Source organism: Melanotaenia boesemani, chromosome 7, assembly GCF_017639745.1.
Source record: "Melanotaenia boesemani isolate fMelBoe1 chromosome 7, fMelBoe1.pri, whole genome shotgun sequence".
NCBI classification, from domain to species: domain Eukaryota; kingdom Metazoa; phylum Chordata; class Actinopteri; order Atheriniformes; family Melanotaeniidae; genus Melanotaenia; species Melanotaenia boesemani.
The window spans coordinates 23,024,031-23,046,238 of record NC_055688.1 but is presented as its reverse complement, the minus strand read 5'-3'; the positions used below and the strand labels follow the sequence as shown (position 1 = coordinate 23,046,238).

The window sequence follows — 22,208 nt, the reverse complement described above, 5'->3', positions numbered from 1 at the left end:
GCTTTTTAAAAAGAGGGTGATATAAACTGTTAAGCACAGAGTGCTGAGATGTGGAAAGCATGCAAAGCGCCCCTGAAAAGATGTTAAAGAGAAGAGGATGCTGAGAAAAGCCAGCGAGGTCAAACACTGATACTGATCCAGGGTTGTTCTTGGCCTCATTCCTACAACAACACGAGCTCACGATATGAGAGAAACGTGCTAGACTTAGCTTTGTGACTGTTGTATTATTGCACACAATAAACCAGTATGCCAGAATGTTAGAGTTATACTGTAACTTAATATGCGTTTTTGACTGCAGTCAGGCCATCTATTTAGTTCGTCTATCAATTATGCAGACAATGAAAATAAAATGTCATATTTTTCTGACCACTTGAGCCTGATTCCTTCCATATATTCCTCTGATATTGATGATTAAATGTGAATGTTTAGCTTCTGCCATTTTTTTCACTAAAGTAAATTAGCCCATGATTCATGGCAGAAACCAGGGTCAGTTAAGCTATTTTGAGGAACTATGTCAGGATTTGCAGAACTGAAACAAAATCATGTATCTCGTAGGTTCCTCTGATGACGTCTGACTTATGAACACACACATGCACACGCACATAACCACAAGTCAGTATCTTTGTTTTCTGTGCTATATGAAACTTCTTGTTATCTTTAATGGCTAAGGTAATTGCTGTAATTACAGTCTGACAACAAAGGAAGAAGAAGGGTGCAGCATACCTGCAAGGTATCTGTCAACCTTCACAAAACAAACACTTAAAGTAATAATAATGTGCAGTCTTTGTACTAGTAAATATCTTTAGTTAGAGAGGCCTACATTTGCAGCTATCATGCTGACTGGTCTATTTTGCCTTTCAACTTCTGTGTCTCGTCTGCCACCTTGTGCACAGTCGTTTGTCCTGCTGTCTCTGTTGTCTGGCTCTTTTGTTTGGTTTATATCGCTCCTCCTCTCTTCTTTCTTTCTGTCTGCACAGCACACCTCCTCCCTCCTTTATTAGCTCCTATTATTCCTGTCCTTCCACACTGTCTCTAAGCAGTAAATCCTTTCTGACTGGCACGCTTCAGGAAAGACAAGCCCTGACTTTGTCTCGAGTTAATTATCCTGTCTCTGACCTGTCTCATCATATTCCTAGGTGTTGTCTGGCACACACTCACCTATTTTTGGCATAGGTACTGCTTTGCACCATGAGAGGACATGAGAGTACAAGAGGTATGTATTTCTGTGACCGTGAGCAGCATGTGGGCCCGAGTTAGGAGGGGTTATGGTTAAACAACATCAGCCTTGTGCACAATGAACTTCGATATTGGTGTTTATTCTGCAAATGTACCATGTCTGGGCTGTGTTCCTGTATAAAGGTGAACACACAGTGATGCTGCCCTGTCATGCCCAGCTATCCTGTTGATAGAGCCATTAAAAAGTAAAAAAAAAATGGTTTCAACAGATCATTTTTATTGTTACAAAAAGCATGCAGCAACTCGAAGATGTTTTCTTTTTCAGGTTGGGTAAGAAACCGTCGAAGAAACGTTCTTGACACACACTTATACATGCATGTGTATATTCTGTATAAGCATATTACATAAATGTCTCATGTACAAGCCTTTGTTAGCACTTCCATTGATTGCAAGTAAGTGCTGGAAGAAATGCAGGTTTCCTCAATACAAATACACATTTTCAGTCTATATTTCCAGTAATCACTTACAAGAACACAGTATAACTGTGAGGCTGCAGAAAATAACAAATGTGTTTTAGCCCTTTGTGCTCATTTTAACTTTGATTGTATCTTAGATTGTGCATAACCACAAAGCAGACAGGCAAACAGATCAGGGGAATAATAGCAATCCTTTGTATCATCTTTCAACAGAGTTCAGTTCGCCAGACAGTATTTGTCTGCCGCCTGAAGACAGCCCATTGCTTTGTATCAAAGTCTGAGCAAAGAGCCACCAAACACCAAAACAGGAAAATGCAAAGAGGAGGAAGAGAAAAAGGAGAGGAGGAGAAAGAGGGAGGGAGGAGAGGGCTTTCACAGCTGTTGTTAGGCAGTGTTTCCTCTGATAGGAGGCTTTGGCTGTACTCCCAGTTCTTTAGGTAAACTATCAAAAAACATGGTTACCTTGAGGTACGAGTGGGGGTCGGGGAGGGCATGCGGGTGTGTTTACAAAAGTGACAGTGAGATAAAGTCTTCAAATAACAAATACATAAATTATAAATGATAGAAAATATTTATGGAGTTTGCGCAATCGGCAAAAAATAAATAAATGAAATAAGATAATATGCGTGACCCATTTTAATTGATTGGGAAACACTAACACACAGTCTTTTGATACACTGTCATAAAATTCAAACACTTATTTCCACGTACAAAATAACAAGGTGGCTATTAAAGATAGTACAGATCAAAACTTCATCTGTGTTTATAAGATGACACGTTCCAGCGCTTGCTCACGAGGCTGCTGTGGAGTACACTGCAGACATCTGCAAAACTTGTTAGCCTCTTATCCTGGGATCAAGATGATAAAAAAAAATCTAAGTCTCTAATCTGACCCACTGCGCTTCTCATTGTGTTTGTGAAAACAGGTGCCATAGACTGTTCGGACTGTTGCAGCAGGCCGAAGGTTTTTACTGTCACTTTACTCTAATGTAATTAGCGTTATGACCTTACACAATGTGGAAAAACACACGTCTGAATATAACTGTGGCAGCCATGAAAAGTCACAAACCTGTGATTTAACTGAGATGCTATGGGCCGAGAATTTGCTTGATTAGAAGACCATTTAAAAAAAAAATCTGAGTTTTTATGTAACCCTGTGGGGTTGCACATGCTTAACTAAAACTTTTAAAAGGGGATTCCAAAGAGATACAATAGGAGTAATTCAAATGTTTGCTCCCCCCTGATATTCCAATCTGAGCTGGCTCATTTGCTTCCATCTGTTTCAGTAAAATGCAAAAGCAAATGAAGATGCCAACGTGAGCAGGAAATTCAAGACTCCCAAAAAGAAATGCTCCAGGAGACGTGCTTAAAAGGGTTGTTTTCTTTAGGATGGCCTAGATATAGTTGCCACTTAATAGTGGAAAAAAAGAAAAACATTCACAGGACAAGTACCACTGTACCTTGTCTGAATCTGATATCTCCTTCTACAGAGCATATTTGCATATGAATTGGAGGAAGTATCTTGCTTGTCTTTCAGTTGTGTGTGTGCTTTTATATATCCTCCCATTTCTGGGTGTCATAGAATAAACACGTGAAACTTTGTTTTTTATCAGGGTGTTTCTCTGAATTTCCCATTGATATGAGCTACAATAGCATCCTTTCCCTCCTGGGGCCTCGGAAGTGGGCCCACGAACAAAAAGAGAACTAGAAACATACAAATGAGGCTCAAAAAAGCACAAAATGGATCAGATAACAACGCATTCATTCTAACTGGTGACTTTACTGACAAAATAACGGAAAAAGCATTGAAGGATTGCCTGTCTTGTGCCAACATTTCCACACTGTCTCTGTGTTTGTTATGTAACCTCTAGTGGGAACAGGGCAGCCTTGAGAGCACTTGACCATTATAGAACACCTACAGATCATTCACGGATGGTGTGTCAGAACATTTACACATGGATTGCTTCTAACTCAACACAACCCTCATCACTTATGCAGTGATTGCAGACTGCATTTGTAGCAGTGTGATTTCTTCCCTGTTTGGAACCATTTTCATTTTAACATCTATTTCTTTTTTGCCATTAAAATAAAGTTTACAACACTCAGTCACAATCAGTCACAACACAAAAACCACTGACTTGATAATAGATTACATACACAATCATTCAAATATCATTTTAATTTAAGTGGTCAGTGTTGTGACTGAGTGGTCACAATGTGGTCAGAGGCATTCTGATCCATGTGCCAAGGACTTTGATAATGCTTCTGCAATTGTTTGCTTTATATACTGTGGAAAGACTACTCTCTGAAGATCAGCTTTTTAAGAGGTTGTCATGGTCAAAAAGTACATGCACTACATTCTGTATTAATTTATTATTGAAGCTTGTCAGTCATGTGCCAGTGGATTTCCATTTTCAGTCTCTTCAGCATCGAAATTCTTGGGTGGATCAATAGTTCTGATTGTTAAACTCATCTTAGCTTGGCTGTCTCATTCTCTGTCACTGCTAAGCCTTATACTTTAAGGTGTTAAACAAAAGAGAAAAACACACTAAAACCACTATATATCATATTTTAAGAATTTATAGGCATAGTTTCCTCTGAAAGACAATCCTTTCTACTTGATCCTCCAGTCTAAGTCTAGAGTTAACTTGCAAGTTCCACTTTAATTTGCTTTTCTTGGACAGATATCTTTGCCAACTCCTTTGCGTGCAGTTCCTCAATTTACTTCCTATGTCTCCACTGAACTTTGCAGTTGTTTTATGCTAAATAAGCTGCAACTCTTGCTTTTGCTCTGCAATCTGGCCTGGGAGTCCTGATATCTTGAACACATTCAGCAGAAAACATTTTGTAACAGCCTCTTCTGTATGTATGCTGTTCCCTCCCACACCATGACCTGGCATGTGAGAGCAGCTTGCTGAACAGCAACGCTTAGATGAAGTTAAACATGCCCAAGGATGATGGATCAGTGTACACTTAAAGGCGAGGCAAAGCAACTGTGTGGAACTGACAGATTAAAATGGTAGAGATGGCGCATGAGAAGGAGGGAAAAGACTCCTGCATCAGATGACTGTGATTTTCCTTAAAAATTCACAGAAAGAATTTGATTCCAAGAGTGGCCCAGTTTTTGCTGATGTTGAATATGTACTGGTTGACAATGAATTATGTTGTCATGTGTAGTGTAACGCAGAGCTGTGGCTTTACAGTGTAAGTGAAGAGGTGCTATAGATGCAGATCTTTCTGTTTGACTAAAGGTCTTCCACAGCAAAAGACACCTAGACTGACGCGAGAAAAAACCTCTTTATCCTACAAGTATGACAAGGTTGTGACCTCCAGTGTTACATAAATTCCCCTCTCTCTTTTTTCCCTCAGAGGCTCCACTTCCCCTAATGTGACACCTTACAATCAGGCTTGTAATAAATAGGTCTTTGTATGCATTGTAGGCCAGTGAAAGACCTACATTTGGGTTGTGGATGGCAGCTTCGATGGAATCTGCGTCTGCAAGGGTATATGTAAGAGAAAGATAATTGGTGGAAAAAAACAACAGTTAGGAAAGAGAGGTTTGGCTTTTGTTAAGATTCTCTCAGCCTCTGACTGCCTTCACACAGGCCTTGTTGCATGGATATTACCTTGTTTCACAAGCATGTTTTCAGAGGACTTCTGTCACCTATTCCCAGACTGTGTAAACAACACAACACAGCATGCAAACATAATAATGAATCTGTGACTCATTCGTCTACATGACCCCATACTGGAAAGAATGCATAAGGGGGTCATTTAATGTCATTGCTGCTAATTGCCCTTGATGGTGGCATAGCATGATGGAGGCGGTGGTTCATAGTACCCCATCAGATACAGCTGGTTTAAACTGCTCTTTTAAACAGTGGCATGAAGGCAGAAGTGAGGTCTTGGACAGGATGCATCTTGTTATTTTCACGCATTTGACTTGGCTGGCTGCGATAGACTGGCGACCTGTGCAGGGTGTACCCTGTGTCTACTTGGCTCCAGTTTCCCTGCAACCCTAAATTGGAATAGGCGGTATAGAAAATGGATGGATGGACGACTTGGCTGGTTCCTCGTTCCCTCCCTTGCTCTTTCTTTCTCTGAGCAGCAAGAACAGCCAGAAACAATCACAGACTCTCTGAAACTTGGCGCATACATTCATTTTTCTCCTAACAGCCTCTTGTCTGCCAGAAAGGCATCAAGAGAGAGGAAAACAGAGAGCCCAGCAGAGCAGGTCCACCTTTTCATTCAGCCACTGCTTTCTGCCAACAGGCTCAAACAGGTCACCAGTTGGGCATCTCTTGTTTTTCGAGTCTAATTTATGAAGATGAGAACTGACTTCATTTCAGGAGCTAAAACTATTGGCAAAAAAATGCTGACAGAATTAGTCCTGTTTTTTTTCATGACCTGTGACTCACTTGTTTTCGATTTTAAAAAAAAAGGTCTCGAGACAGCACTTTCCTTTTTTATTTGCTTGATTCTGTTTTATTTAATATGCCTTCATCTTTTTCCAAATTCTCTGTTTTTCTACTTTTTTTTTCACTCAAATCCTGTTTTAGGCAGCACAGAAGCACTTGAATCCAGAAAGATTTAGCAAATTTGGAAGCACAGGCATTAAACAGACGCTATTCCCAGTTTAGAATTTGATGGTTCATGGGGATTTGCTGGCTATTTCTTTATTTATTTTTTTATTTATTGTTTTTCTTTTTGCAAGAATGCCCGCTGTACATTTACTTCAGGTAGTCAGATATATTGCATGTCTTCCAAGTTCTGCTTTTGCCACCGCAGGAAAAAAAAGACTTCTTGATTAGGAAAAGTAGTTTATTGCAGAGTTGAATACATCAGATGAAACAAACTCATTGCACCATAGAGGAGCAAGTTACCGAACATGTTTCCACTGTTTACTGCAGCTTCACAACCTAGGATTTAATTTTTATCCCCTTAATGTTTTGCAACAGTTCAAACTAATGTTGCAATGACTTGCGGCACCTACAAGGAGTTCCCAGAAGTACACTGGGTGTTGCTGGTATGACACGACTGATGTCAGAGACCAGTTCGCATGTACTCTTAAATACCTACATTACATAAATATTTCATTTGCCAAAACAAGACTAATGCTTATTTAACTTAACGGTGCATAACTTAATCTGACATGGGCTTCCTGCCCAAAATTATGTTGTCCTTCTTAATACCAAACTCTTTACCTTTTTTGTCCTCTGTGTGACGGGTGCGCCATAAATAAAACTGTACACATTCCTGTAACTTCTGAGCTGAGGGAAGTTTTGATGCATATCCCAATAATACAATTGAACCTTTCTTTTTCTCTCCAATGTGCATATGTTTGTGTTTATGCGTGTGTGCATCCAGGGTACATGATGTACCCAACTTGTTTGTGAATAAAGGGAGAATAAGATAGGCTAATGATAGGCCTGGCTCAGAACTGCTCCATAAAAGCACCGTCTGGGTACATTGTGTAGCTGACTATTGTGGTTAGAAAAAAAAAAGAAAGAAAACTGGCACAGTGTGATAAAAACACTTGGGATTATGAAACAGACATCCAAGGAAAAACAGACGGAGTAAGCATCAGAATTAATCTCAAATAAAGTCTGAGGATGCCAATCTTTTTAAGGGACACAAAAAGTAAGTATTTGAACTAGAATTTCCAAATGAAAAGGTTTGTGTACAAATAGATACATGAAAAATCTTCAGGCTCTTGTAGACATTTGTACCAGCATTATAATTATTTGTTGACAATGGATTAGAAGAAGGGGGAAAAGCAACCATCGTTCATTACTTTAGCCAATCTTCAATTTGGCCCCGAGTAGCAGAGAGGAGAGTCACATTCTTACTTCTAGTGCTGTTATTAAAAAGTGAGATGGCCATACTCGCCAAAATAGGACTTTGTGAGCATATTATTGCCCTCAGCTACTTTTGTTGCTCAGCCTGAGTCATATCATTACATGACATTTTGCATCTCCTTTACTAGTGGATAGTTTCCTTTACCTAATCATTTAACTGGCCCTAATATGTGTGAGCTTCAGTCTAATGCAAAAATCCTTTATACTTATCACCATACAAGTTTGATTACTCTATTTAAATAGAGTAATGAAGACTATATTGCCTGTTATTCACGTAATATATGGAGGAGTGTGTGTTGACAGGCTTCCTTACAATCTATTTAGGTTTCATAGTCATGGTCCAGGAAGATAAGACAAGGAACACAAGCCACAGTTACTCCACCCCACCACATCACCACCTACTTTCAGCACAATTACACAATTCCAGCAGCTGCCAACTGGGACTTAAATGGAGAGCTGGAGAATTATGTATATATATGAAGACATAGACATATATATAAAGACAATGAGATAAACCAGGGATTGAGGTAAGAGATTTAGCAAATAGAAGAAGCACGGATAAAGAAAGTTGCACAACCACAACATGAAACATGACAGAAGAAAGGATTTTAAAGGGGCAGGATGGGTGGTACTGCTTTCCTCTTTTGAAGTGAAATAAGGCTACTTAAGAATGCTTTCTTTTGTTTGTTTGTTTAAACCATTTATGACTTCAAAACTACAGTATCAAACAGGTGGAGATGCTTGTCATTATGTTGACTTCCTGCAGGAATCTTTTGCCATTTTTTAAGTCGTGTTTGTGCAGCAAAGTCAAGTCTCAAGGGATTTCCCAAGAAGTTACGACATTCTCCTCCATTATGACAGACATGAACTAAGTATCATCAATGGATAATGCCAGTGTTTTTTCACAATCAGTTCAGTGAATTATAAGAACTTGCAAAGTATCCATAACTAATGAAAGTGGTGGCATCTTTTATTGCATGCCTTCTTTCTTCATTCTGTGGGTTGTCCACAAAAAGGCTGCCCAAATTAGCTCACAGAGACTTTAAACTTGCTCAACAACGTTAATGCATCATCATGAAACACACATATATGGTGTTACATAAGTACACATATAACTTATGTATCAATCTTGAGAGCTCTCTTTGAACTCTCATTTGGATGAGGTGATGTTTTTAAATGAAATTTATGGGGTGCAAATAAGATTACAAATATCCCTGATTAGAGGATGATTACATTTTCCACAGAATGGCAGTTATGCAGTTACTGGGATGAAAATGGGGCTGAGCAGAGTAGAAACACAACAGAAGAGGGGGCACTGCTTCATCATCAGATCAGCCAGAATGACAGGCTCATAAACAGACAACAGTTGGTGGATTAGCTGTATGCAAACCATAACAGATTGCTTTTGTTTTTGTCCTGACAGTTTGGTGCCTAAATGAGGTGTACGCAACTAGCGACAAAGGTGGGTACTGCACTGCTGTATGGAAAAACACACAAGGAGAATGCTGGAGCTAAAGATTTGTTAATGTTACAGATGTTGTCATTTGGTGTTTATTCTTTAAGCCATGTTTTACTATATGTACTACATAAAACTGACATAAATAGCTTTAATGTGCATCACACTTCAACTGCAACATCTTCCTACTCTGCCCTAAAAATGAACACTGAGATAACATCACACACTAATTTTTAATGGATTACAAATTCATATCATATGTCTAAACTGACTTTGTTTGCATTTGGATCATTCTGAACATGGTTTTGCAGATGGTGGGGAAATGCTTATGGGGTACAAGAGGTATAGATCATGTTCCAAGAAACAGTGCAAACATTTCTTAAAAGGTGCCCACTTCCATGATTGTGCTACCTGATATTTAGTTCTCTGTGTTTTGACCTGATTAGCTGTATCTACTCAGGCCTGTGGAAAGTAACCAGTTAGAGCAGACTGGGGTTTTTCAGGAGTTCCAACCATTAACTTTCCTGTATTTAATCCTGCAGGTTTGGAAGACAGTTGTCTTCAGGTCCTTCCCATAATACTTTCATTGGAAAGACTTTTTCTGCAAACTCTGACCTTGAGGATTTGACTTAGATGACTAGCTTGTGTTACTTATAGATTTCTAATCCACCTTTGGTACATACTGTGTCTGCGCTCTGTCACCTGGGACAAAAGAGCTTAGATGGATTTTGCTGTATGATATGTCAACAGTAGTATAATGCTACGGGTCACCTCTGCTCACTGTGGGTGTATTTATGTGTGCTAGTGTGTGCTTGGTGTTATTGGATTTTCAGTCCAGTGGAAAATTTGAGGCTACAAATTAGGGAGCAGCCCCAGTGCTGAAAAATTCTCAGTTAGCATCCTTCACATAGACATAAACTATATCTGTTCAATCAGAAATTCATTTTTACAGTTTGAAAATAGTTTCTGTTAAGTCTATTAAGGCTTTTTTTGTAAGATGGGTTAAAAAATATTAATACCACTGGAACAACCTTTGAGATCATCTCAAAATTATCTACAGTACTTGTGTTCATTATGCCCCAGTACAAAGAGGGGCAATTTTACACAAGTTTGAAGTGGTATAGGGTCAACTGAACAAGTAAAAGTATTCACTACAAGCTGACTCACATGCACAACACTGGCACGCAAACCCATCAAAGGTGGCTCCAGGCGTCTTCTGGCAAAGCACCAAGGACACTATTCACACAGTCACAACCCAACAAAAAGGTAATTGGTCCATTAAAACCACATCATTGTTCATCCTTCTTTAAAAAGGTTTCTCAGTAGTAGGGAGCAAGGCTTCATTTGGGGTGTAAACACAGCAAATATACTATACATGTAAAAATTCACTGGTGAGTTTATTATTGAGGAAACCCATAAAAACAAGTGTAAATCAAACACTTTTCATGACTTTTTACTTCCTAGAGTCACAAAGGAAGAACTTCCTTTGGTCATCGTAAACTATTTGACTTTTACCACAAACATCTCCAGTCGACCTATATCTTATTTCCAATAACCATCAACAGCACACTATCTTTAGTCAGTCCTGACTATGTTTTGTCTTAGCTCCAGCCTCCTGTCTCCACTCTTTCTATAGCTCTCGCCATCATTCCAGCTCTCATATTCTTTCTCTTGGCATTGCATTTCATCGTCTTTGTCGGTTGCAAGTCAGTTCCAACTCGTCTATGAATCTATTTTCCTGACATCCTACCTTCAACCTGTTGCCCTCCATAAGTGGATTTTAGATATAAACACTGTTATAACTCAGAATTTCCTTCAGCACAAACTGAGACAGTGATAAAAACTGACCTCTTAACTGGTTCCAGGCACCAGCTCACAAACCAGGGTAACACTTTAAACTGTGATTTAGACTCCAGAGCACAAATCTAAAATATTACTAAATCTAATTTTTATCACCTGCAAATTATTAATAAAATCCCCCGTTTTTATCTTCCCAATTTAAGCTGCTCTTGTGCTGGCTAGGACCAGAAAGCAAACACATGGTGCATCATTCTTAAAATCACTATGTGTCTTATCTGAATTTGTTTTGTATCTCTAGAAATCAATAAATGATCTTAGACTAGGCTACCTTTCTGACAGTACCACTAATGTCCCTGGTTTTGCAACCCACTGTGGCCATCGGTGGAGAAGTCTGCTGGAAGCCCTGACATGGGTTGAGACTGCATCTTTGTCATTTTTTAAACCATTTTTATATTTCTATCTTTAATTTGATCATATTTGTTATAACATTCTTCTTAAAAGTATCTATTTCTTATTTTGATCCTTTTAAAGCTTCTTTATGTTTATTGTCTGCAATGCACAACTTGCTATGGAAATAAAATCTGACTGAGTATAAATAGTTAAATGATCCCAGTGTTTGTTTATTTTCTATTCATACCCACCACCGACAGCTTATAAATTTATAAATGTGCATCTGTCTTCAAAGTTCAGTAGGAAAAGTTTTCCTTTTTTTTTTTTTGCTTTGTGGTCGCTGTGTTGTTGTGAGATGTATGCAGCCAGAGAAAATGTATTGCATTGATAAACCATTTATGTGGTCAGTGTGGGGACGGTTAATACTGGCACAAAGAACTGCCTTTTTTCCCCTCATGCTGCGCTGTGTATTTACAGGACTTTAGATTACACTGCAGTGGAAGGAATTTAAAACTTGCGTTTTAATAGTGTATTACAGTTTCATTCTGATCTTTATGCCAGTCTCAGCTTGAAATTAAACTGATATATTTATGATGAAAATGCTCTTGTCTCTGGAGACATCTCCCCTATTACATAGTATTGATCTGGCAAACAAATTCCTTTATCATTTGTCTGCTTTCATACTATGATAACGTTATCTGCAGAGCAAGCTACTGCAGGGACAATAAGCAGATGTCATTTAATCACAATGTCACATGCTGTTTACTGTTGTAAAACCTCTAAAGGAAAAAATCTGATTTGTCTCATGTGGTACATACATAATATTTGACTTGGATTGTTGTAATATTAAAATGTGAGTCCAAGAAAAGATAAGTGTTGGTTTGGAAAGCATGTAGAGTACACAACAAAAACATCCAAGATAACTATATGAGTTCTCCAAAAGAGTGTCTCCCTCCATGCAAATCATTAGCCCTCAAATAGCAAGCAGGCGTATGTGCCCTGTATTCAGCTCTAATGTCTGATAAGAGATAAATTTGCGGGTGTGACCTGTGTGTAAATTAAGTAAATGGGTCACTGTCATGGCACGATTAAGGAGGTATTTATAATATTTTCATTCATTAATTTTTTATACCTCTTAAGGCCCATTTATGCTCCCTTACGTGTGTACATAGCTATGTCTGTTTCAAATATTGTCATGTTTTGCGGTCCTCATACTTCCTTGCAGGTTTTGTGTTGCCATGATTGTTAAGTCAGTTCTTCCACTAGTAGGCAGTGCTACGTTTTGAGTTCACTCCCACGAGCCAACGTCAGTTTCAGTCACAGTTTGGCAGCAGTATTAATAAAGTCGTTTCTATCCGCCTAACACACCCTAAACATTTGCATATAGTCTTTCTTTAGAAGCTTGCGCAATTTCTACAGTTGTTGTGCTCGTCTTCATTGTTCTTCTGCTTCTTTGTTTTGTTTCTGATGCTCTTCTTCTCTGGTTTGTTTCTTTTTTTTTCCATTGTCAAATTCTGTTGATTCTATTGATATACCAAACTAAAAATAACAATACGTGTACATTTGAATGGACGTATGGATGGATTACACATGTTTAATAAACTTTAAATTTAGGGACTCCTTGTAGCTAAGCTATTTTGTTGTTTATGTTATTATTATATAGTGAACCATCGCAGCCTAACAGGGTGTCTGAATCGATCCTGTGAACCACTTCATAGTGAGGGGACTGGGTTATATTCAGAAGTCAGTAACCTGTGGTAATCTCAGGGCAAAGTGAAAAACTTTTAGCCTGTGTTTTGTATTGTGGTCTGTGTCATCAGGGTAACAGAATAAGAGCCAGAGTTTCATCAAAACAGAAAGCAAAGCTCAGTCATACTGTATAAAGCACAAAGTTAGTGTGTAAACCTCACATCTAACCCTGCCTTACTGAATTTCTCCTTTTCCGTCAGCAGACCTGAACCGAGAGATTAAAGTAATATTTCATCTTTACACGAGTCATGTAGTCTCTTGCCTACACTGATCTTGCAGGCCATTGGAATTTTGGGCCCTTAACCAGCAAATGTTCTCATCTGTACTTCTTACAGCGTTAAGTATGATACAGGAATGTGAAATTCTGCATACCCCTGCATTACCCAATGCACAGTTATAATGGACGGATAGTTAGATTGTCTATAAGTCTTGTGAGAAGGAGGCAAACTCTTCCCCAGTTCTGAATCAAAGTCACATTTGTGGTTTCTTCAGGGAAAACTGCTTTTCTTTGAGGTCTTTGAAACTGTGATGCCTTCTGAACTGCCCCTTTGTTTTGACTACCCACCAACTGACTGACTGTTCACAGACCTGAAGTCTTGTGATGAATGTCTGTGTCATCACTGCATGTTCTTCACCCCTTTTCACCCTGGCATGTGCTGATGTGTAGTGGCTGCTAAGTACTGACTGGATGCCTGTGGCGAAGGTGTGCAAGAGTATATTTTTAACTGTAGATGTGTTAGCCACAAAGTAATTCAATACATTTCCTCTAGTTTAATCCTGTTCATATCACAGATCCTGTCCACCTAAGGGATTTTCTTGCTCTGCTTCAAACCCCAAATCAAACTTCAAATGTTCCTCTCATTACATTTCTGTGACCCATGAATCCTTCACATAGCAGATTCTGGCTGCAGCCACTGCCACATACTGATACTGAACAAGTCCAAAAGCTATCCTGGCATGCTTTCTCAAGCTTTGCTGAACATTTTATTCTGTTAACAAGTGTCAAATGAGAACGATAGCTGCTGGGCATACTGACCACCCAGGGAGAGGTTGCTGCATGAACCTCAGCCAGACTTTCATGAGAGGCCAGACTTTTCTGAAGTGAACACTTGAAAAATGCATGAACTTCTCCAAACCTCAGCTCAGCAAGGCAGCGTTCTCGTTTCAACTGACAGGATTAGACTGTCAGTGCGTGTGTGAATGAATGAGTGCATTTGTGTTTCTGCATGAAAAACCAAAAGGGTACACACTTGAAATCAATGTTTTAATCCACTGAGAAATCCTTACTATACTGTAAAATGGCCACATGATCCATGTCTGTGATTCCCTCTTGAGAAGAGGTTCAGGGACAAAATGTTCTTGCTAAAGACTGTTTATCAGGAAAACAGCCGAGCTGGCACAGAAATATGCATGATCACAATGGTCAATGGCACCTTGACCATAACTGGCAAAAAATAGATAAAAAATAATGCATTTATATCCTAATTTTTCTCCCATCTTGAGACCCCAGTGATCTATCTGCAACTCAGCAATCTGTACCTTAGAAAGACGCTTAAATAAAATTTCGCTGATTTAACAGATAGATTTCAGTAATGCATTATTTCCTAATTATAGTGTCTGCTCCATTTGTATGAGTATTCCAGTAAACATTATAACCACTGGTGCCTTGCTTTATGAAAAAGACATGAAGCTGCAATTTATATACATGACTGAGCGTGAATGGCAAGGCAAAAGAAGCACTCTTATGTAATGCAGTGAATAATAACTCATCTGCAACTATCCAAGCATGTTAGAAGGGATGTTGAAAGTATTATCCCCAGCTAAAACACACTTTGTGAAAAGGCATTTTATGTAGTGAAAACTTAGCATTGACTGACGTTGAAGCTGCAGGAATTTACAGCCCATGTTTCTCTGTTGCTATAATGACACACCTTCACTATAATAAATGAATCTAGAACAGGCTGTTCTTTCATTGAACAGTGCAGTTCCAAAGAGCAACAACTCTTGAAAAGGTATTAAGAATATCTAAACTTCTGCTGCATAACTTAATTCGTGGAAAATTAGTTTGGACATTTTCCAAATGTCCCATAATTGCATGTTTTATTGAGACAGAAGTTAATGTTAATGTGCTGTACAAAAACAGAGACATGCCCTTTTACTGAACTTTTACAGCTTAAAGCTGCAGAATGAAGTTGAGCCTCTTTAAGGTCTAATGGCCGTTATTAGTCCAATCAGGTGCAGAGAACAGTAAATGGGTACCTTCGTAGTACTGTCTTTACTTCTGCTGTATAAATTGTGACACAAAGAGATAAGAACTGCGTTATAGCACACAGGAAAGTCGAGGCAGGTTAAAGTTTAACTTGTGGAAATTCCATGGCATCTTGGCTTCTGGAGATGTTTGATAAAATACTGATAATACCTTTTGGCCAGAGAACATCTGTGATATGAAAATACCTATAAACAACCAAATCAATGACAATAACTAACTTTCTGGTCATTCCAAACATACTTTATCGTTGTAGGTATTATCACAGACACTTTATCTTAGTCAAAACTTTCTCAAGATTGGAAATACCAGACAATGACTTATATGAGGTGTTCTATATGCACTTATCATTGACTATAAATAAAGACCTTAAAAAACAGCTTTTCAAAAATGTTATTAGCTTTCTGTTGATTTCTTTTTTTCCTTTTCTTTTTAGCATTTCATCTCCTTTGTACTTGATTTAGTTGTGATTTTATTGTTGTTTTAATGGTAATTTAAAATATAGCCTCAATAAAAAAAGTTAAAAATTAACCTTTTGGCTAGCACTGGTTCATTTATAGTGATGCGGGTTAATGTGCACTTTCTCTGAAACATGAACAGATAAACTGGTGTAATTCATTTGGGTTTATTTATTTATTTATTTATTTTGGCTTGTTTTTCATTTCAAGTTGTTTAAATGTTTCATAATTAGGATTAAGAAAATGAACAATAACAATCTGAAGAAAGTAATTCAAACTTGTACAAGTAGATGTCTGTGTCACCATAAGGAAAAAAGAAAACCTGTCTTTTATGGTCAAATTGTCATAAGGTTGTCATGTCTTATCTGCATGTTTGGCAAATACATGTCAAGACCCTTTAGCACATATTTCTGTTTCAAAAGACAAATGACACGGACTTAAGTTTATACAGTAACTGTCATATAATGAAACCATGTTCTTGTAGTGTGTATTGCTATTTCCCCTTAAATCTCAACATTTCACATTTCTATAGGCAGAGAGAAGCTGCGTATGGCTGATTCAGTTTCAGTACTTCAACAACAGTTAAGTTAAGGCTGAGGCCCACTGACAGAAGTTGCCAAACAAACCATCAAACTGACAAGATTTCCTCACAAACACTGCGAGGTGAGCTGCCAAGCCGTGTTGTTTACACAGTTTGGGAGCAATGAGAAAGGAGTCCAGCCAGTTGTAATTGACCTCTAGCAATAAAAGATAATTGTAACAGAATCCTGCCAGCAGTGTTGGTGTCTGCGTTTTTCCACATTGTATTCAGCTGTTTTAAAGTAAAGCTGCATGCATTGCAGCATGATGATCTAGTCATATTTCCCTCTCAGAGCATTACAAAAGACACTGCTTAAACAGAATAGCTTCACTAAGATGGAAGCAGAGAGTAGCCAGAGTTATGTTGGGATGTGTTAGTGTATGATTTGATTCTTTACTGTGGTTTCTTCAAGTTGTTAAGTAATACATAAAAAGATGTGCTTAATTTATTAACCACAAAGATTTATGGCCCCAATGTGTCAGTAAATTCCAAGATTACTTTCCACATTTTCTTGCGCAGGTGCTTTCAAACTGTCTTACATCATCCCAACAAAGTGAACACACCCATGCCACTTTATACTTAATCGGAGATGGTAAGCACTTTTGTCTGCCTTTTCAGGTTCTGACAAAACCCCTTAGTCTTCATTTACCCATTTGGTTTATTCAAACAAGCAACACTCTTTATTTTCTCTTTTGATTTGACATACAGAGCAACAGGTGAAAAGGTGAACTTTTATTGAATTTGAAGAAAAATAATCACATTCAATTAAGTTCAGACTTCATATTCTGAAGGAAAATATCTTTAGATAAATTTGCTCAATTATCACTAAAGTATTTGATAAGATCAGAAGAGCAAATAACAACCATACCTGTGAAAGAAGAGCAATATAGACAACATGGTCTGGTCAATGTTGCTGCTGCAGATCCCCTCGTTGAGCAGGAAGCAGGGGTCCCTCACAACGGACTCCAGGGAGTCCTGCCTCATGATGTTGTTCAGCTTGTCCGTGTTCAGGTTCTGGTACATCAGCTGGTTGCGTAGCTGGCGGAAGTGACTTACACTGGGGCTGGTTGGGCTGCCTGGCAGGGTCCCTGTAGTACCCAGGCCTTGAGATGGACTGCTGGACAGGGAGTCATCACAGCCATTGGCCAGGTCCAGGCAGCAGCTGCAACAGTCCAGGCCGATGGGAGAGCGGCAGTCATCATCTGACATTTTGGAAGGGAGGTGTATGAAGAAGAATACACTTAGAGCAGGTGCAGAAGTTTCAGTAGAGGATGACAGAGACTGAGGTGCATGAAATGAGAGACACAGCTGTCAGGAAAAAGGGTGACCTCCTTAGCTCTGACAAGGACGCTGACAGGAAGTCTGGGGCCAGTCTGATGGGCTGTCCTGTCTCCACTCCAGGTCCACGAAGGGTAAATGTCAGGTTGAGAAGTGCAGTCACGCTGGGCCACTCGGCCTGCCACTATCCCTGAGTTTCCCCTCCTGTGGCTCTGCTGCGTTAAGTCTTTTGTTTGAGGGCGACGCTGCTGCAAAATGTTGTTACAGTGGCAGGAGAAAGAATGAACACACCACACACACACGTACACACTCCCTCACACCGATTCGGCAGGAGTCCGCTTGAAAGCAAAACCCAGAAGCTGCCTGCTGCTTATTACTTTTTTCCCTGGACTTTTTTTTTCTCTCTCTCTCTGTGGGTTGGCGTGTCTACAGAGAGAGGGAGGGGGCAGAAAGGGAGGGAAGGAGACAGAGAGGGTGGGGAAATCTTCGTGATTGGTAAAAAGCAGAGATGGTTAGAGACACTGGTCCCTCCTCCCTTCTTCATGAGCTTCGCCGTGCACGCAGTATGGGTAGGGAAGGGTAACAGACAGAGAGGGAGTGAAGCTTTAAGAGCATGCTCGAAACATGTGCAGCTCTGTGTGCTCCACCCTGTCAACCTGACAGCCAAAGGAGTGGCTGAGACAGGGAGGCTGCAGGAGCACACACTAAGCTGTGATAAGATGTCTTGTGCTAATTTGTGAAATGAAAAGATGATGTGGCAGGCCTGCTTTTAATGTTTTATGACTGAATTCAGTGTTCATTGAGATTTAATTCTTGAATCCATTTTGCCTGTTATAATAAAGTATTTTCATATGTAAACAGATGGCAACATTTCTTTATTATGAAAAAAAAAACAAAACATTTTTTTAAGTTAAATAACTGATTTTTTTATTTTTATGTTTGTGTAAATTTCATCCAGCAAAGTCCAAAGGTGTAAAGTTTATGTAAAGCAAAATTACCATTCTTGATTACCAAGTAAAGTTATATCTCATGAAACATATAATACAGGCTCGCTTCACTTTGCACAAGCATGCATGTGATATTGTTTGTGTGACAGTGAGAGCAAGAGACTCTGTGTTCTAAACTTACATAGTAAACACACCCATAATCTTATCAGGTCTGTGCTGCATTTGATAACAGTTTTGTTGATTTTCATATCTGTTCAAATATTTTTGAATTGGGCAAGTGTGTGCTGTGTCCATGTCCTCCAGACAAACATTTCACAAGCCCCAGTACATACCACTGTCATTACGGCCATGCCGATGATCTGGTTGGATGCCAATGCTGACCCCTGCCACTGACCAACAAGTGTACTGCATGCTGTCAACAGATGGCTGGTCACGCACGAGCACAACAACAACAATATAATTATAAATAATATGTCACACTCTGAGGCATGCTGCTGTTCCTGCTACAGTAAAACATGTCACAGTGCCTATTGTTGTGTAGCAGAGGGATCAATTTAGCAGAGAAAATGACTGACTATTGCTTTATTGAGTGTGTAATGATGTCCTCGGGCAGGAGGCTGCTGCAGTTTAGTTGGATGAAGCGCAGGGACTACAGTCTAATTTGGGTAAAGGCTGCCATCTAGTGGAAAATAACTGTATAATCGGTGCAAAAGACAGTAAGCTTACAAGGTAAAATTCCACTAAGTGCAATAGAAAAGCCCACCCATTCATTTTCAGCTTTTTGTTTAAGTATACCATTATAGCGAGCATATTTTTGGACTGTGGAAGGAAGTACAAGTAGAAAACCTACACGTGTACAGGGAAAACACGTAAACTCCTCACAGAAAGACCCCAATCAAGATTCAAATCAGGAACTTTCTTGCTGTGAGACAACAGTGCTGTCCACCACACCACCATGTAGTCTGAGACAAAAAATAAACCATTAAATTTTTGCTGCTACCTGGAACACCATCATTTACAGTATGTACGCTTTAATCTGCGTTTTCTAAATGATGCGCCATTTTCCTATTTTAATAGTAGTTTATCATTCCTACATGTCAGCTGAAACTAAAGATCTAAACACTCGAGATCCAAACAAATGAGTTATAAGGATCAGAAATTAGATCAAGAGAAAGAGAAACAGGTTTGGACCAAAGGAATAACTAAATCATAATAACCATTAAAAACTGACCTGAATTCACATGGCAGCTTAACTGGACAGTCTCTCCTACTAGGAAGAGAAAAAAAATCAACAATGAAATATTAACATTTAGATTTTTTTTTATTTATTTATTTATTTATTTTTTTAGGTAGATGAGAATTTGGGTGTTAGATGAAAGCTAAAGCATTTCCTCAGATGTGACAATATTGGCAGAAGTCAGCATTCAGTTACCTGGGATTTAGAGTAATGGTACATGGCGAAAATAGTCTGGCTATCTGTCTACAATGCGGGAGACCAGACTTCAAATCCTGCAGGGGACATATTACAACAGGGCAAATATTAACACCTTCCATTTGGGCCCTTGGGCAAGACCATTACCGCTACTGCTACTCTCAGATGAAAGTCACTGTGGAGAAAAGTGTCTGCTAAATGACTATAATGTAATGTAAAAAAAACATTTCCTTTGGAAAGAGCAAGATTCCAATGAAATTAACAAGACCGTAATCCTAAGAGGCTCCAAATAATGTGTCTATGTTCATTTAAGTGCAATTTTAGCTGACTTTATGGTCAATGAGAATGAGACCAAGAGTGGAATATAAAAGGCCTGCAGTCAGTATGGACACACTTTTCTCACATAAGGAAGCTCACAGCAATGGTTTATCTTGCAGGAATCCCTGCTACAAGAATTTTGAAAAACAAAATCCAATTTTATATTTATGTTTAATTGAAATTCACAGACCAGAGAATACTATTAAATCATATCACCAGGAGGGTCACAGGAAAATTAGTCATTTTGTTTTCCTGGTGGACTTAAAAATACAGTGCATGATGCCAAAAAGTGAAAAAATAAATAAATAAAATTGCTGACAGAGATCAAATAAATTACACATCCCTTGAGCAATATAACCATGGGAGATAATGGAGAGGAAGTTCTGAGAGAATAAAAAACTAAACTCTCACTTCATGCGTGTCTGAAGCCCTGAGGCAACCAGGACAAAGTTGTGTTGGCTTGTCGGTGATTCACAGCTAGAGTAACTGGATGAGAGCAGCTGCAGAGCCTGACCTGTCCGTCAGCCAACTGACTACCACAAGGCTTTAACGTCATGTGACAAAAGTAAATACAATCATTTAGCCCAAAATATACACCCTGTATTTTTTTCTTGAGTTCAGTGGAAAACTTCACACGGTTAAATGAAGATGGGAAAGAATGTTAACTATTTGGAAAGAGGCTGAAGTGTCAAATCAATAAGTAGGCCACAGAACAAAACTGCTATACAGTATAAAGGGTTAGGGTAAGTCACTATGTAGTCACTATTTAACTGCACTACTAGGAGAATCCAGCCATGCTTACACTAAGCTGCAATATAGGCCTTTAAACCTTTAAAACTCTGATTGACAAATTATTTGCATCACAGTAATGCATAAAACAGAAAACTGGCACTTTTGCACTTGTGGGTCAAGCATGTAGGGACCGAGCCTCTTACATACCTAAAAAAAATAACAATTTCCTCTAATTTCAGTTAAAAAAATCATATAAAACAATAAAGAAAAGAAACTTATCAGGTTATTTGTTAAAACCTTTGCTAACTACACAATAGCTTTAACGAGAGCAGCTTAAGAGAAGGCTGGATTTGTAGTGGAGGTAACATGAAATATAACTTTACCTAGCTAAAATTTGACTTTATAATCAGAGTGAATGCATAGTTAGAAGTATATATTTCTTAATGAATAACTTGATGCAGAGCTATGAGACAGCACGTTAAGTAGTAAATGTTAGCTAGGTTGCGGGTTAGCAAATTGTGTCAGTAGTTTTGTAACAAGGTCAACATGAAAAATGACATTACCCAGCTATTATATTTTCAAATCATAATAGTTACACTGTTAATTCTATTTTGTCCTTAATAAATACTTGATGATGAGAGGAAAATGAGACCACACACGTAATAAATGTTATTAAATTGCAAAAGGAGGTATCATGGCTGAGGTAACATGAAAAATAATGTTGTCCAGATTAAAATTTTACTTTAAAATCAAAATAATTGCACTGTGGTATCTCAGAATATTGTTGTCAGTAAATATATTGACATATATTCCTTGATATAGAGCAAAAAAATGAGGCCCCACATGTTAAGAAATACATATTGTGGGTTATCAAACTGTTAAAACAGTAGATTTATGACTGAGGTAACATGAAATATAACATTGCACACCAATATCATTTCACCTTCTGATCAAAAACAGGTAAATCTGAAGTATTTTAGTATTTTCTTCAACTGTTAAAGAGCAAAACACAAATAAATAAGGTAGCACAAGCAATAAAATTAGCTGAATCAACTCACCAGCTCCACATAGCAATACTCAAAACCCCTTCCTACAGCTTGTATAAATGTTGGTCCTGTGGGAGTTACCTACATATTAAACAGAAACAGAGAGAATTCTGCTTCCATCATCAGTCAACTTGACAATCTCATTTCGCTACCAAACAGTTTCACTCATATTTGTTCTTCCATTTACAGTAAGTGTTTTTCCATTTCTTGGCTTTAACAGTTATGTTGCAGAGGGATCCATGTTGA

The 22,208-nt window shown here is 38.6% G+C and overlaps 1 protein-coding gene across 1 annotated transcript in view; it reads right to left on the bottom strand.

The window, feature by feature from the left end:
- tsc22d3 (TSC22 domain family, member 3) overlaps window positions 1–17,871 on the bottom strand; it is a 36,873-nt gene extending 19,002 nt beyond the window's left edge. Inside the window, exon 1 of the mRNA XM_041990796.1 lies at window positions 17,078–17,871. Coding sequence (XP_041846730.1) covers window positions 17,078–17,418 — 341 coding nt within the window. The 5' untranslated portion in view covers window positions 17,419–17,871. The remainder of the gene's footprint in view (window positions 1–17,077) is intronic.
- Window positions 17,872–22,208: the final 4,337 nt, after the last annotated feature.